At 37.5% G+C, this 17,770-nt stretch overlaps 1 protein-coding gene across 1 annotated transcript; it reads left to right on the top strand.

The window, feature by feature from the left end:
• Positions 1-2,119: 2,119 nt before the first annotated feature.
• LOC110154391 (dynamin-binding protein-like) lies at positions 2,120-17,355 on the top strand. Its single transcript, XM_020918383.2, has 4 exons — positions 2,120-2,440; positions 13,032-13,186; positions 14,176-14,298; positions 16,230-17,355. Exons 2-4 carry the CDS (start codon positions 13,042-13,044, stop codon positions 17,351-17,353), a joined length of 1,392 nt encoding a protein of 463 aa, XP_020774042.2. The 5' UTR covers positions 2,120-2,440; positions 13,032-13,041; the 3' UTR covers positions 17,354-17,355.
• Positions 17,356-17,770: the final 415 nt, after the last annotated feature.

Here is a 17,770-nt window from a genome sequence, read left to right as displayed (position 1 = left end):
TCTTACTCATTGACTAAGCAGTATTGGGAAGTGACTGCTTTGCTCTGAATATCTGAAAGTAACGACTGACATGGCATAGGAACAGGGAAGAATTTTTTGCTAGTTCAGGCCAGGATTTGATTCACATCTGGTTCAAATTTAGAAATTGGAATGAGCATTATTTATTACCATTGATGTTTTAAGAAAGGTCTATTTAAAATGTGCATGTGACTTTTCTGGTAGGAAGTGTGACCATCATCTTGTCTCCATGGAGATGTTATATATGTGCCTGGAATGTTTTAATATGGCTTTAAACATGGGGTTCTCTCTCTCTCTCTCAGCTCTAATCTTTAACTTGGTCCCCTTCTAATGCTGTACTAGAGACAAGAAGGTGGCAGAGATTCACTCAAAAATATCAGATTGCGCCTTTGAAAAGACTATATACATTTACTTTTGAAACTGTTTTGTATACGCAGCCAACAAATACAGTGATGCAAGACAAAATAATCATAAAAAAAAAAAAATCCTAAAAGTTGCCTAAGATGTAGTCATTTTTGTTCAAATATTTGTGTAAATTTGCTTTTTGTTTGTCAGAGCTTTAGAGATTTGATTCAATAAGCCTACAGCTGTTTTCAGCAGTGAAAACAATGCAGTAGGTCTTTATGAATACCATTTTGACATTGTTTTTAAAGATGATCCAGTATACTCCACTATATAGTCTTTCTTTTCCATGCCAGACCCCATTCCACAGGTATTCAAAGATTTCCTGCCATTGTTCTCCTCATGAGAGTTCACATATGAGGAAACTGTCATTACTGCCAACGCTGCAAAACCTTCTCTCTCTCTACACACACACACACACACACACACACACACACACACACACACACACACACGCACACACAGACACACGCGAACACACACACACACACACACACACACACACACACGCACACACACACACACACACACACACACACATGCAATGCACGCACACACACATGGACACACACAGAGGATATGGTTTAGCAAACGTGTAATCACTCACGCAATAACTGTGATTTGCCCTCTTTAAAAAGGGGTTCTTGGACTTAATTATTCTAAATGACTAGGCAGATACATCTTCAGAACGAGGAGAAAGCCACAGCTGTAAATCTAACTTCCTGAACCTCTTGTAGACTTGCAGGCACCGTACAGTTTGAACGGATTAAAAGAATTTGATTTCAGTATTTTAGCAGAATATGCAGAAAGAGGTATTACTTGGAGAAGGGTTGTGCACATTTTTGTCTGGGTGGAGTGGACAGTGCAAACAAGTGCTGACCTGTTGAACACTATGAGGTCATGTTTGAATCAGGAAATGTGTGTTTATATTACTGCAACACTTCTGTATTCTGACAATATTCAGATTTAAGGCAATGTTGGATTAAAATCACAACAGACCTCAAATGTAAAACTGCTAGGCAGCACTAACTCCTGTCACCACTCAGACCCAGTCAAGTCCGTTTGATAGCAAGGGGAATTTGCCTATTCACAAATACATTTATTTACATACTTTAACAAAATGCATTTGAATATCCTCAAAATACAGCATTTTATTTGAGCTCAAGGGGTATAGACAACATAGATTCTGTTTTCTGCACCCACGACAGGCCCGTGTTGTACTGCATATAATAGCCTACAGGGATTATTATCAGAGTGGGCACATTCACAATAAAATAGATGAGATAGAAAGACAGGAAAATTACCAAAATCATACTTAATACTTGTCAGCTTTTCTGGAGGCATACTTATTTTTTCAGTTAATTTACAAAAACATTCAAAGTTCGAACTTCTAATTTGCAAACCACTATCATCATCAAATGCCAAAACAAATCTTACTTAGTTTTACTTTTTGCCCGTGAAACAAATTTTACTTTAATTGATATAGCCCAATAGCAGACTAATTGAAGCTTTTATCTAGTTTTGCCAGATTTTTTTTCCTCAAATATTAGGCCTACCCTTACAAGAACTCAAAACAAAACAATTATTTGCACTTTCTGATTAAGGTTTTTTATTCATTTGTTTATTCTATTTATTTGTATTTTGGACAGGCATGAGTTGGGGCAGCTCTGGTTGTGTGGAAAAAGTGGGTGGTGTCGTGTCGGTGCATGGTGAGCGGGTGAGCGCAGAGAAGTTCACCAGTTACTAACGTGATGACAGCTGACCGTATACTGACCCAAAACCTGCCCCACCGCGACACTTTTTTTTACCAGCATGTTTTCTCGACCACTGCGATAAATCTACGGATCATGTCAACGCACTGAAGCCGCAGGAAGTTTATTTTTGAGCTCTCTTAAAGTAGCCCCTACAGCTCAAAAACGCAACTCCTCCGCGACCACATCATCACCAAACTCCAAACGCAAAAAGTTGGATTTCTTGTTCAACTGGATTTAACGGATTTCCATTTGGAGATGGTCTGAAGGTAAGGGTGCACAACATTACAAAAAAAACTCTACTCTTATGCATATGATCATGTGATAACTAGTTCATTATTATTCACGTAGCCCATGGTGGTACTTTTACGCACAAAACTTTTACACAGCCAAGATAATTTTCCGTAGACTAGGAGATTTGTGGTGCTGTTATTGCCAAGTGGTGACAGTCTTTTGGAGGACAGTGGATAGAAAAGGCTTCAGGATGGATCCAGGGCACGAAGCGTTCAATGAGGCGTATAACAGACCAATGACGTGAGTGGCATGACTGATGGCATTGAGCTCTTGAACTGTAGACCAAATAATCCCCCTGTTTGTCACATGTGGTCAAACTGAAACCAAAACATTGTACTATTTATAATATACAGACAAAGTTCTTTTTTTCTTCTTCATTAATTAATCAAATCTGAAATGGTATTATAATTTCTCTGACCATCAATATAATTCATACATTTTCTAAATCTTAAACCACTTGGGCATTGGTGGGATCAAATATTCTTGGGTAGCGGCTTCCTGTGTTATACATTTTCTGGTATTTTCCCTATTCAAAAGATATACTAGTTAGTTGTAAATAGTTTATCTGTGGCAACCCATAAATAGACATTTTCAGCTTCAGCAGGGCTAAAGCTCATACATTAATTGAGACTTTGGCAATTTAGAATCATATCCATGTTTGTTGAGGTTTACAGAGAGAGATTCTGTACAATTCAGATCAGAAAATTCAACCCACAACTTCCATGCTGAGAGGTATAGAGCCATTAACCTACCCCACCACCAAGCAAGACACATTTGATTGATTGGGTCAAGACATTAGTTGTATATTTATTCTTTTTAAACTGCTTTTTGTGTGTTTGTTTGTCTATGCTGCACTGTGACTGCTTTTACTTACGCATAGGTGCTTCTATACCAGTAATCTTTACAGTCAGTCACATGCTCTTGTTTGGGGTTAATATTGTTATGTTGTTAAGCAGTTGTAGTCATTACCTTGTCTGCATTTCTCATCCACAGCTCCACACGTGTCCTTATCACTGAATAATGCAGCAGTGGGCTTGGTGTCTCATATCGACACTTAAGAGAAACTTGAGGCAGTTGTATTGGTTTACAAGTGTTTCATGTGTGACTGTTTGATGGTCCTCTGTGGTTGCCCTGATAAACCGAGACAATTAGGTTAAGCCATTTGAACAGTAGGCCAAATGTACACTGGGTCAGAACATTCATCTCTGTAAGCAATCAATGCATAGAAACAAAAAGGGAAACTGGAAAATATATCAGCACATCAAGTAGTTAATCAGTGTAAGACTGAAAAGTGTTGAATTTATTTTCTGATCCATGTTATAATGTTGTTTCATCATCAAAAACATATCTGGATTTGTGTTTTGTTTCATTCACACATGTTTAATACACAAACCCTGCATATATAAGATGAGCTCTTCTCTCAATCTGAAAAACTAATTTTCACCTTGTGATGTCATGTGGTAATACAGGAACTGCTCCACTGTGTTTTTAAAGTCCACTTACCTTCACTAGAATCATTTGAATAATTTCAGCTCTTGAATTGCCAATACTGAACAAAAGGTTAAAGGAAGCTGTTAACTTGAAAACTACCACTATATGGCAACACAAGATAGAACAGAGAATTTTGAGCTTTTGAGATGTAGACAAACTAATATCAGGATAACTCAAACATGTGTAAATGAAACAAAACACATATCCATCCATCCATCCATCCTTTTCCGTCCGCTTATCCGGGGCCGGGTCGTGGGGGCAGCAGCCTAAGCAGGGACTCCCAGACTTCCTTCACCCCAGACACGTCCTTCAGCTCCTTCGGGGGTGATCCCGAGGCGTTCCCAGTCCAGCCGAGAGACATAGTGTATATATATGTGTATATATATATATATATATATATATATATATACATGTTTTTATCTCTCTGATAATGATAATTGTTTTGTATTTATAGCCTGCCCTATAACAACAACAACAGCAATTACTACTACTAATGACTTGGCATGCTCCTAAAATGGTCACAAACTATTATATGTTTTTAGTCCTTATGATTATACTGTGACCTGAATTATCACAATTAATTATTAACCAAAAAAACTAAGCTATCCTACTTACTACACTGTTTCTTCAAACTTATCTAAGTCACTTTTGTGCAAAATACCAAAATGAAGAAATCCTCTACTAATGTCTCTAAAAAGATCACATGATTTATACCAGATGTATATTACATATCGTGGTTGTGAGTCTTATGATTGAAAGTAAAAATATGAGGTACAGCTTGTCCAAAGGATAGCATTACTGATACAGACAGATGGATTACACGCATGTTTACTTCCCGATTTTAAGCAATGAGCAAAATGTTATTTAAAGTTGTTCAAAGAGGATGTACATTATCACGTCTTTCCTTTTGCTTGTGGTAAATGTCTTTCTTCCATTTCATACTTGTAGAATCACGTAATAGAGCAAAGTTTGGGGCACATTCCTCTCATTTAAGATCGATTTTCCCCTGAGCATGTCATGATCCGAATCCAAGGGAGTTATCCGTTATGTAATCGCTCATATGCAAACTATTAGTCTTGTTTTAGGGTGCGGCAGATCTCCGGGCAGCTCTTCTGGGGTCCTGACAGGGGAACAGTCTCTCTACCTTCCTAAACAGATCCCCCGTTGCCAGGACGACGAAGGCTTGTCCTGAGTGTGCTCCGGCATGTACGCTTTGGAAATGTTTATGCAAAAAGAGACGAAACACCCAGTTTGTGAGCGTGGAGGGCGCGTCATTAATATGCAAGACTTGGGGAAGAGATAGAAAGAGTTTAATTTGAAGAAGAATGAATAGATTCAAGATGTGGTTTGTTTGAATAAGTGTTTTTGAATAGTACTGATGTCTAAAACAAAAGTAAAACAATGCTCTTTGGTTGATTGATGAGCCAAAATTTCCACTCTTTTCCATGTATCCACCCTGGCCTTTCCCATTACACAAACACGCAAGGAAATACTTATTATACTAAATATATTCAGTGTAGCTTTTCTGCTAGTTTTGTCTGATAGAAACACATTGTTATAATTGGGTTTTTCTTGTAGATGAAGGCCACTTTTGTTTGTTAAATAAAGGATTAAAATATTGTAGAAGTCTTCTTACGGTCAAGAAAAGCAACTGCAACTGCAACTGGTCTGTGAACTGACTTTGTTTTTGTTTTGTTTTTAAAGGGATGTCAAGATTATTTGGTTAATTGATAATCACGATCATTCCCATCCAAATGTAATCTAATGAACTACAACACATAAACATGACAAAATTAAGTAATTATAAATGAATCAGTACTTTTAAAAAGCAAATCTAAATGTAGTGTTTTTTAATCTGGCTTTTTAAGTGATATTAACTTTACTTTATCATTCATATCCTAATGTTTAGATTAAGGATATTACTAACTTTAATTTCATTTCATTTGGTGTTAATATTTTGGTTTAATTATTTATAGCATTGCTGTTTCCATGTTATGACTAGGGAAGGAACATATGATTAGATTTTGATGTTGATTCAGGGTGGTACTGTACAGCTGGTGGAGGCCTTTGCTCTCTTATAATGTTTTTATAGTCTTCCAAGTGCAGAGAAGTGGAAGATATTAGGAATTTTTGGCTAGACGTGTTCTGCTCAAAGCCTTTCATACAGTATTGCCTTAGATTGTTATTATATCTATAACTGGGAACAGCACATTATCAAAACCTATTTCCTCTGAATGCTGAAGCTATATATCAGTTAGCTATTCTTTCATGTGAATATGCTACTCCAAAATTCCAAGACTATTAATTTCTACAAAACAATTAGCATGTTGTTACCAAATTTGTCTGTTTTTAATTAATTTGTATTAGCTGAATATTTTGCATTCTACTGTCTATTTGGTACAGATTTACGATGTCACTGCTGCTGTTTTGTGCATGTTTGTCTTTGTCTGTTCTTGTGTTGGAGAAATATTTCAAGCACTGTGGCATCTTAACGTTGTTCACAGTCCGTTTGCCAGATGTGCATCTCTTCAAGTTGACTGTAGTCTCATGCTGCTGTCTCATCGAGATGAAATGCACAAATAAGCCAAACTGCTCCTCTTTTAAAGCTCTCATTAAAACAAATAGGCTGATTCTGTGGGTTGTGTGGTGAAGTCAATATGGAGAGTTGTGCGAATGCCTTTACACTGACGTTAATAAATTATGCTGAGAATAACATAATTCATTAATTATTATTAGCACTGAGTACCCAAGTATACTAGAGAAAAATAAAACAAAAAGTTAGACAATCTATTAAAGAAACAATTAAACAAATACAAGCACATAAAATAATTAAATCTTTTTTTTTTCAAATAGCCCTCCCAACACACAGTCGTAGTTTATCTGTTTACTGCAATGTGTAAATATTGAAGTAAGTGTAGCTATTTCTGTTCACTTAATTACATAGTAGATCAGACGACCTACCCCAGCCCCCAATGTGTGTGTGTGGCCATGCTGTTTCCTTAGTTATATTTTATTAAATTTTTATTGCTTATTATTTGTGCTTTGTAACACCCAATTACATGTTTCTGGCATAATTAATACACTGGCCTGTTATTATGTCTCTGTCCTTAAACCACAATGAGAGGGGGTCGGAGGCAACGGCTGAGTAAACACATGCTCCCGAACCACATGACTTATGTTGACAACTGTTAGTGAAACCGAGCTTTCTGATCGGCTGGTTTCTCTCTTGGTTGTTACATGTGCCGAAAGACTAGACCTTTATTGAAAAAAGATGCAGATGTCCCTTTGCAGTTTTATATCTAGAAAGCTCCACTGCCTGCCCACCTGTTTTGAATTGACGTGTTTTAGCAGACTAAGCATTTTTTACTCAGACCAGTTTCTCTATTGCAAATGTAAACAATTAAAAGATACAGTCCAGTACACTCCAGAGGTTTCTGCCAGTGTGTTTGTGTAACTATAGCTACGCGCCTGTCTGTTACCTCTACGTATTTGAATGCCCCGTGATGTTGGCAGCAGGTACAAAGAAGGGGTTTATTGTGGACATCAGATTGTTCTGGTCAGTGATGAATACAAAGCAAAAAGTCAGCACATTGGACGTACTTTTACCATTAGGTCTGTAAATGACTGCAGCTTACTTTAAAGCATTTTAGGAAAGGTGGGTGGTGCTAGGTTGTCAATCAAAAAATCAATCAATTGTTATTTGTAAACAGCAACAACTGAACCAAAGTGCTTTCCAAGTGCACTAGAATATGTAAAATTAGGGCAAAGTTATAAAGTAATATCTATTTTTAATTGCATAAGAAAATACTCACATTTAGACCTGCCACCATAATTACGATATCAACTTATTATTGAACATATGAAATTGGAACAATATATTTTGGGGCTCAATATTTATCGTGTTTACAATTTCTTGGTAAAAGTGGAGAATTGTTGTTCTAGTAATAATGCATCAAATTTGATCTACACAAGGTTAAATAAGTGACTTTTATTATTAATTATCAGTTCATTCTGCTATTTATCTGTGGCAGCTCATGCCTTTTAATGAGACTATTTACTTAAGAAACCCTTAAGTAAATCTGGATTATCCTGCTTTGTTGTCATTGTGTCAATGGCATAAAGTAGTTTCAGTATCTTTGTTTATGGCGATATATCACTGTAGCAATATATCACACTTCAAAATTTATCGTTTTATATTAAGTTATCGTGACAGGCCTACACACATTGTTTTTTACTCTTGCACAGGATCCAAACAACTACATGAAAACAAAACATATTTTCTTCTTTTGCATTGATAGCAAAGGTTCAGACACTGTAACAGTTTATACAGCAAAGAACAAAAATGTTCTTCTGTGTGATTAATCACATTCAAAATAAACTTTGCTGGCTTGCAAGCAGTGGACTAGACACATTTTGATGCACGATGTGTTCCATGCAGTTCAATGATGATAAGTATTTCAGACAGTGAGTGCTCTGTGCCTTTATCAGCTGCATACATCTCCTCTGTGCCTCTATGTGCTTCACTGTGTCAGCTGTTGATTTAGCCGTCTGTCGTCGTAATCCTGTTACTTTCTCCAGATCAGTGCCAAGTGCCACACGCCACGTCTCGCTCACAAAGTCTCATTCAGACTCTCCACCCAAAACAATCCACTGCTCACGTCCTGGGGGCATGACCTTAGGGTTCAAAACAAAAAAGTCATATTTTGCTGGTAAAAAAGAAAAAATGAGGCACTGGGGTATTTATTGACCAGCCACATCCTTGGTAATCTCTTTTATTGTCTTTTAAACTTTATGATGTACTGTTGACATAAGGACACCTTTGTTTTCTGAATTGGCGCCCATGTGCATGGCCAGAACTCTCTATATGAATTTATTTTGCATTGAACTACTTGAAGTTGATACCAGATGATACAATTTCACAAAATGACAATCATACAGCATTTATTTATTTAAAATGGAACAGTGCACAGATTACATTAATGTCGAAGAGAAAAGATGCTCTGCTCTAGATTTAGCTACAAGATTCTTTCCATCTGTAGTCTTTGGGCAGGTTTAGACAGCCTACACTTTATAATCCTAAAATTAGGATTACAAAGTGTAGGCCATATATAGCCATGTGATTTGAGTAAAAAGCCAAATTGTTGGCCTGTGTGTTGCAAAGACCCAGGGGTGATGGCACCATAAATAACATAAGAAGCTTCTCTGCTGCTTCTCTCAAGATTAACTACTGAGAAAGCTGCAGGAGTCCAGAGTCTGTGTATGTCCTCCCCTCCTCCAACTGTGTGAAAAATCACTATCAGCACTCATTCCTGATACTATGAACTAAAATGCTGGAAGACTATATCAGATATGGACATAGATATAAGAAACAAACAACAATTTGAGTGCTTGTTACAACATCCTCTAACTTGTACTTCCTCAGTGCCTGACAGCATTAGACAACAAAAAACATTCCATATAGTGACCTGATATTCAGCATAATATGATGAATAAGGATCAGGAAGTGGTTTATTGCACTTGAGCTATTGTAACATAAAGTGTAGGTGTGTTCTTTCTGTTATTGCTCCATCATTGGCGCTTGCTGCGCCTGTCTGCATGCTGAGACACGCTTTATCAGCTGCAGTTCAAATAGTTGTATGTTCTGTCATGTAAATGGCAATATTGATCTCAGTCCAGGTTCTGTAGAGTCTTGTCTCATTCCTGAATAAAAAGAAACAGTTGAACAGTATCTTGTCTCAGTCAAAATGAATGGACTTCCTGTTTGGGCCCTGTCGTGTACCCCCCCTCGGCCATAGGAGAGCTCACCCGGGTGGGGTAAAAAGATGAAGGTTTTGGTGTAAATTCCATTAAAGGGCTCCTGACATTCAGATGAAGATGTTCATGATGCCTTATTTTAGTAAATGGATAACTGTTAGAGCATTAGAGATTAAGAGTGATTAATTTAGATGACAGAGGTATTTTTGTGACCTATGTTAGCCTAAGATACTTGTTTTGTTTCGTTTTAATCTGATTTGTTTCTTTTACTTAGCCCTGTGACCCTATATAAATATTGAAAATTCTGCATAATGATGAGATCCTGATTTTGGTTGGCATTGGCCCTCCGGCTGTAACTCGGCTTAGGAGTTCAGAATCTGCAATTCGGACTAGGCTGTGCTTTATAGCTTTCCTGGTCACAGGGTAATTTCTCCAAAAGGGTACTTGCAAAGTGATTTGTCCTAATTATTTTTGTATGAGCTTTCTGGTAAAAATAGCGGCTACGGAGTGAGTTGGTTATAAGTGCTCTGTCGTGAGCACTCTGTGCCTAAAAACCCTGAGTGATCACGAGTATAAAGAGTGACCACCAGTCACTTGAGTAGTGCATAAAACAATAAAAAGCAGAAAAATAAGACAAAGTTAAATCACTTGTTGGGATCTTTTGTTGAGTCTCTCCCTCAATTATTATACATATATATTTACCACGAGCAAGTCAAGTCATCCTAGGTGAGTTGCTTACAAAAATGCAATGTCTGAGGAAATTTTCTAATGCAATGTTTTTGATGCAAAGCTAAATTTGGTTAGAGGTTTTGAGGCACTGCTAAGGATAAATTAATATTTGCAATGTTTTTGGTATAAAACTAAATCTGGTTAAATTCTTTGAGGCACTGTCAAAAATGTGTTTTGGGCAAATGTTGTCAGATAGAGTATAGAGCATTTCATAAAGTGGTTTCTAAAGCTAAGTGAAGTTGTAAGTGTTCCCCAGGTGATACTTTAAGAGTTGTTAAAGTTACCTGTATGGTGTTTCTTAAAGTTAAATGATCTTTTTGAGTGTAGTCAGATATTTACCTTGTGTTATCGAAGTTAAACGATAATTTTTGAGTGTAGTAAATTATATTTACCTTGTGTTATTGAAGAAATTATATTTTTTGAGTGTAGTCAGAGTTATTTGCATTGTGTCTTTAAAGCTGAGTGATTTTCTGAGGGTTATTACAGTGATTAGGAAAAAGGTAGTTAGACTCAGGCTGCGTAATTTAGCCCTGGTCTTCTCAACAGGCCCACAGTTCCATTTTTCACTCACTGGACACCCTCTTCTAATACATTAGTTACGTCTTCTACTTGAGTTTCATTCACTAGACACTTGATCTAACTGTTCATTGTACTTAGAATTGCGTAGTTAGTTTTGTCCTTTATAACAATGATAGACAATGGGGGAATCAAAATTAAGACAATTAATAAGAACACAACAAATGTCTTTATTTATTTTCTCGTTGTGGATTGGAAGCTTCTCTCATATTATAATATGACATATTATAAAAGCTAGTTGCAGTATTCAGAGTTGAGTTGCACTTGCTGCAAATTGCATTCTTACTACTTTCATAAAAGAATTTCTCTGGCATCAGTTTATTTAATTTATTATTATTATAATAATTTTTTTCATTTTCCACCCTTCAGATTTAATTAAGCTAGCAGGCAACAGCATTCATTGTATTGGTTACCTGGCTGGTGCATTCCTTGGCTCCCCAGAGACTGCAGCTTGAATCAGGTCTCAAGTTCTTCCTCTGCCCCCTACTCTTCATCAGTCCTCCAAACAAAGGCCCCATTTACTATCTCTCAACTACACTAGTCCTTGTCTCCCATTTTCAGACTCTTTTGGCCTGGCTCGCCTTATTATTAGAAAAAATCCATTAAATCCATTAAATCTGGATATGAGGCATAGGAGTTTTGCACAAAATATTTTATGTCATTAAACCTAGTATTTTGCATTTAATCACTTCTTATCACAGGTGTTTCTCAATAATACTTTGCAATCATGCATTATTACTGTGAGCCATGTAACTTGGCCTGATGCTGTCACCTAGCCTGATTCATCAGACCGTTTCACTACATTTCACTTTGTAGAAACCATCTGACCTCACAGTGTTAGAATTTGTTTGCTCGACGGTAGGCGGGTACTTTTTATAATTTTACCAATTGCTGCTATTTGTTTGTGACGTATGTAATGCACCTCTAACAGGGCTAACTCGTATATTAAGCTTTTCCCAAATCCCATAGGAAGAAGGGCAATAACGTCTTTCCCCTTGATGAAATTCACCAAACATTCTCTTTACTCCGGCTTTAAATCCTCGATCTCAGGAAACGTTGAAAACACTGAATGTATGTCTCTTCCCTGATTGGCTGGTGCCCAAACTTGCACTTTCAGGATTTTTGCGAACCGTCTAGTGTATTCTGATTCCTGACCTAATTGCTAGTGATAAATGAAATTGAGCGGAAGCACTAGGTGGTGCCAGCCTGTCACCTGCTTGTTTCCATGGAGATAGTCTAGCAGGCATGTCCAAACTATGGCCCGGGGGCCAAATGCGGCCCTCAGACAAGTTTTTTTGGCCCTCATACTTCCAGGTGAATTGACCCAAATTACCTTGCATCAATTAAAAACATATTTTTTACCTCAAGTTTTTTGAAAATCTACCTTGATAAACATAATATTTCATATTTAGTGTGTGGTTTTGAGGATATTAGCATGATTAAAGACTGATGACTCATTCTAACGTGTTAAACATGCACACATTTCAATTATTCCTTGTACTGAGCATCAGTCTGCAGCCCTCAATCGGCCCTCTGCTTCATCTGTGTTTACATATGTGGCCCTTGATGAAAAAAGTTTGGACACCCCTGTAGTCTAGTTTAATGCCATATAGGTGAACATTCTAGACAAAACTAGCATATTCCAATGCTATGAAATGCAATAACAGTTCAAGCAAGTGGCGGACCATCTACCAGAAAAGTTAGGGCATCTTTAACATTGTGTGATTAACCTTGAGAAATGGGTGAAATAAATAAAATGCTACAGACCGAGGAATGTCTTTCGAAAAACTTGAGAACCACTTGTTATCCTGTCCTTTTTCTCTGGTGATTACAGGTTTCTCATGCTCACTTCTTTTTCCTTAAGCCTTTTGTAAATTTTGTATACTGAGGACTTGAATAACAGCAGTATCCGTTTCTTGAAACTGAACTTGAAAATTATGTTTTTCACTCAGTCCTTCACATTTCCGTTGCTATCTTGCTGATATAATGTCTAATAAAAGTGTTTTGTCTTTGCAGGTGATGAGGTATGGAGGCTGGGTCAGTGGTGCGCGCTGTGTTTGACTTCCTGCCCAGTGTCTCGGAGGAGCTGCCCCTCTTCAGTGGCGATGTCATTGAGGTGCTTGGTATTGTTGACGAGTTCTGGTTGCTTGGAAACAAAGATGGCGTCACAGGTAACGTTTACGCCTCAATAACCCTGCTAGTGGTTTGTTTGTTGATGATTTACTTGTCTGAAATGTAACTAAAACGGTAATTGAGAACATTTTGGAAATCTAAAAAATTATGACAGACTGTTTTAAAGTTTGCTCACACAATTGTCAGATAATATTATTTTAAAGAGTACTTAATTGTGTTTAAATATTTTCATCACATTCATATTAAGCCCTATTTGCATGGGATTAGATTTTCCTAAGGTAAAACTTAGGTGCAAAAGTTTGTAAAGTTTGGGTAGAGGGGCCGTATAGCATGAACTGGTTAAAAGAGAGACTGCGTTTCTTTCATAAGAAATATGATGCCGTGGATGTCATTTTGATCGCAGATTACATCAACATGGTACGAAAGAAAAGCTTTTGACACTACAATACAGGTGCCTTCTGCTAAAAACAAACATAAAATGAAAGCAAAGTTAGCGACATTGTGAATTAAAATGTTCTTATTGGTGCGTTTATCAGTCTGTCATTTCCAGAATAAAGTCCATAAAAACAGGTAGTTTACTGACATTGCTTATCCCGTATGAATGCACACAAAAACCAAAGACGTCCCTGGGTAAAGCTTATCCCATGGGAATAGGGCTTTAGGATGTGAAAGTGTGAAGTTGTTAAAGTAAAAACATCTCTCAGTCTATACAATAACCCTGAGAGAAAATGAACTCTGCTCATGTTTTTCCAGTGAAGACAAAATAAAATCATTTGTTTTTCTCTTGAAAGGAAGTGCAGAGGGGAAGTCTGTCAAAATGCCGTACAAAATGCATGTATTTATAACTTGAACACTAAAGTTAAGACTCTCTGAGCCAAGTGACACAAGCAGTATGGAACATTTCTGTTGTATTGTTGTATTGTGTTTTTGTGTGATTGTATTTTATATTGCCTTTAGACAGCACTTTGGACACCTGTGGCTGTTTTTAAATGTGCTTTATAAATAAACTTGACCTCACTTGTTTCAGGTCAGTTTCCCATCACCTTTGTGGAGGAGGTCACTATACCCAGCGCTAAGCCTGAAGACCGACTGTACGTGTGTATCAGTGACTTTAGCTCAGCGGAACCTGGAAACCTGTCCCTGAAAAAAGGTATGCATGTAAGCTAAAATGGAGTTACTATTTACTGTATATCAGTTACAAAAATGAGTTTCTGAGACATTGTTTTAAATACTGTTCTCTCACTTAGTTTAATGCTGCTTGTTACAGGATGTATTCAGGTAAACAGTCTTTTTCTGTGTTTTAGTGTAGTTGTGCTGTGCCCTGCCTCTTCTTAGTGACTCTAAATGCTCTCTTTAAGCTAAATTGGTCTATCTTTTTCATATACATTTTGTTGTTTTATCTATTTAATGGTCTTAATTTGTTACTGCTTTTCAAAAATAATATCTTTTTTTTTTTTTTTTTTGATAAATATAGTAAAATGCAGTTTATGTAAATACAATAAAATAACTGATGTATTTACTTTGTTAACTGACCACTAGATGTCACTGCAGCCCAAACGAATGTGGGCAAGTCTGTCCAGCGATCCCCATAGACTGTCCTGTTTGAGTAGGTTCTCTATTGTAGTAAATATGATCACTGTGGTTGTATAAGTTTACCCCAAGAAGATTTAAGCATTATAACAGCATTCAGAAAAATCCAACTAAGTGCATATTTCTGAAAACACCAAAACTTCATTTAAAAACAGGTACAGTATATCCAGTAAGTCCTAGTGTTATTATTGTGCTGTTATTGCAAACTGGTAATGTCATAAGTCACCACCATTTCCTGGATCATAGGAAACAGTTTTTATTGGCGGTCTCAGTTTTGATGTTCATTTCCAGTAGGATTTTTGGTCTTTCGTTGGTACAGGACACAATGGGAGGTGGAGCCACAGGTCTGAGGAATGTGACCCTCCTGACTTTAGACAGCAGTGCACATTCTTTTAATCCTTCAATCTGAGGATGTATGAAGTATACAAACCCCTCTCAGGGCATGAAGGGCTGAGGGAGAGCTGTGCTGGGGTCAGGAATAATGTTTGTTTGTGTTTGTGCCCCCAAAATGATGACACGAGTAATTCAGCAGCCATTTCAAAATAAACAGCCTCTCGCCTTCATCCCTACCGAAAACATTCCCATGCCAAATGTTGTATTAACTGTTTTCAGTATATTATTTCACCTCTAAGGTATTACCAGCTTTTTCAGTCTCCAAACATATTTAATATACATTTATTTGTTAATACTATGAGTTTTTCAGGGCACGACTTTTAACAGGTAGATTACTGGGTAGATTGGCAGAGATGCTTACCCTTCTTTATCCTCACCATTGCATTCAGTTGTAATGTAATGTAATTTTAATCTTGCCGATAGTCAAGTGAACCTCTAAATTGAATAGTAGACAGCTAATTCTTTACTTGATGTTCTTCTGTGTTTCAATCTTTTCAATGTTTTATTTTGAGTCTTTCAGAGCACAATCTTTAACAGCAAGATTGCCAGGTAGATTGGTTGACCTTATCTTTCCCCTACTATAGCATTCTGTTGTATTGTTGGACAAGACTTTTTAACCTTGCTGGTAGTGAGGTTAACCTCTAAATTCCAATGATAGTAGACTTTGAGCACGTTCAAACTGCACGTTCACCACATCAAAACTTAACCAAACCAAGAAGTGTGGACACAGTTTAATTGATGACCATGTACCACACTACAAAAAGTAAAATCTTCCCAAGTTAAAATTACTGGAGTTAAACTAGTAAAAGTATTTATTTTTTATTTAAAGTAATTATCTACCATTGCAACAACTCTTTTTGTTGAAATAGGAAAATACATCTAGTTTCTAATTCTTTGTACTTAAAATAAGAAACTAAACTACAAAAAAAAGAAACTTATTCCACTGGTAGATAATTTTACTTGTCAAGTGAAATCTACTCAAATCAAGTTAAATCTTTTTACTTTAAGTAATTTGAACTTACTTAAATATTACTTTGTGTAGTGCATTTTTTTTTTTTTTTACTTTGGCTCTGACTGAATCGCCTTGCCTCTTTCCAGGTGATGTGGTGGTCAAGGAGACAGGAGGCTCTATGGATCTGAGTGAATCGTGGCAGCGTGGACGAAATGCCTGGGGGGTCCGCGGTCTCTTTCCCTCTTCATGTGTGACAGAGCTGAACCTGTCCTGTCGCTCACGGTTACTGTCTGAGCGCTCTCTCCAGTCTTCAGAGCTGCCTCCCTATGCTCTGGGACAGGCTAGAGCCCTTATGAACCTCCACGCTCAGCTCAATGAGGAACTAGACTTTCGAGAAGGGGACTTGATTATTATTACTGGCATTCCTGAGCCGGGCTGGTTTGAAGGCGAGTTAAATGGGTGCAGAGGGATATTTCCAGAAGGATTTGTTGAACTGTTGAATCCACTTTGCTCCCCGCACGTACCTATAGACTGCCCCTATTTAAGTAATGATTGTGATATTAACTATGAGGATGATATGGGAGAAGGGACTGACGAGGAGGTGGTGCATGAAACAGAAGCTTTTGAACACGAAGAGCAAAAAGACAGTGTTATTGAAGAAACTGAGGAAGAGGATGAAGACGGTGCTGTTTATGGTGTAGCACTGTACGAATTTAGAGCTATGGAACCGGGTGAGCTGGACTTTGATGTAGGTGATCGTATTCGGATTTTGAGCACTTTGGAAGATGGGTGGCTAGAGGGAAAGCTAAAAGGACAGCAAGGAATTTTCCCCCATCGTTTTGTTAAACTAGAAGGCGCACATCAGGTGAAAACACAAGAAGAAAGTCATGAAATCCAAATGAAGGAGGAGGAGGAGAGAAGGAGAACAGCTATCCTTCAGATGATAGCTCATCTCATGTTACAACTAATGAGTGGAGAAGCTTTGAGGACAACACTGTTTGGGATTTGGATTATTTTGAGGAGCAGAGATGGCAAAGTGAACAGAAAAGTGCAGCTAATCAATCTTACAACAGTGGGGAGAGAGAAAGGAGTAATAAGTGGGATCAACAAACTTCTAGACCAGGACGAAGACCACCAGAGAGGCCAAGATCCGCCCCGCCACCTAGACCAAAACTCCCACCAAGGCTCAACCAACCCGCACAAAATAATAAGCACTTCAATGATAGTAACACAACTAGATCTAATCATACAAATAATAACAGACATCTGAAACCAAAATTGTCGCACAGTTTCACTCTTCCTAACTCTTCATCAGGCTGGTCAAAAGAGAGCAGATCCCAGCAGAGAGCACTAGTAGATGGTAGGAAAAATGTGAGTTTGGGTCATGCATTGGTTAACCTTCTTGACAGTGAAAAACAAGCAAAGCCAATTCGCCACGCAAGTTTCAATGATGCAGATAGGTTGAGCAAAGCAGAGACGCTGCCTAGATCGCAACAAAATAATTCAAATGGAAAACGGCTTTCGTCTATTACCTTGGAAGCTCTCACAAACACAGCAAGCGATTTAGAAACTAAGCTTTCCCAGCAGCTGTTTGAATTTGAAAAAAGTTTGGTGTCATCTTTGAGTGACAATAATATTAACCAGGCAGACCCAAACAACCAGTTTTCAAGGCATTTTTCTATACTGG

Source organism: Boleophthalmus pectinirostris, unplaced genomic scaffold, assembly GCF_026225935.1.
Source record: "Boleophthalmus pectinirostris isolate CB_2022bp ecotype Guang Dong unplaced genomic scaffold, ASM2622593v1 HiC_scaffold_14, whole genome shotgun sequence".
NCBI classification, from domain to species: domain Eukaryota; kingdom Metazoa; phylum Chordata; class Actinopteri; order Gobiiformes; family Gobiidae; genus Boleophthalmus; species Boleophthalmus pectinirostris.
This window is presented reverse-complemented; position numbering and strand designations above follow the sequence as displayed.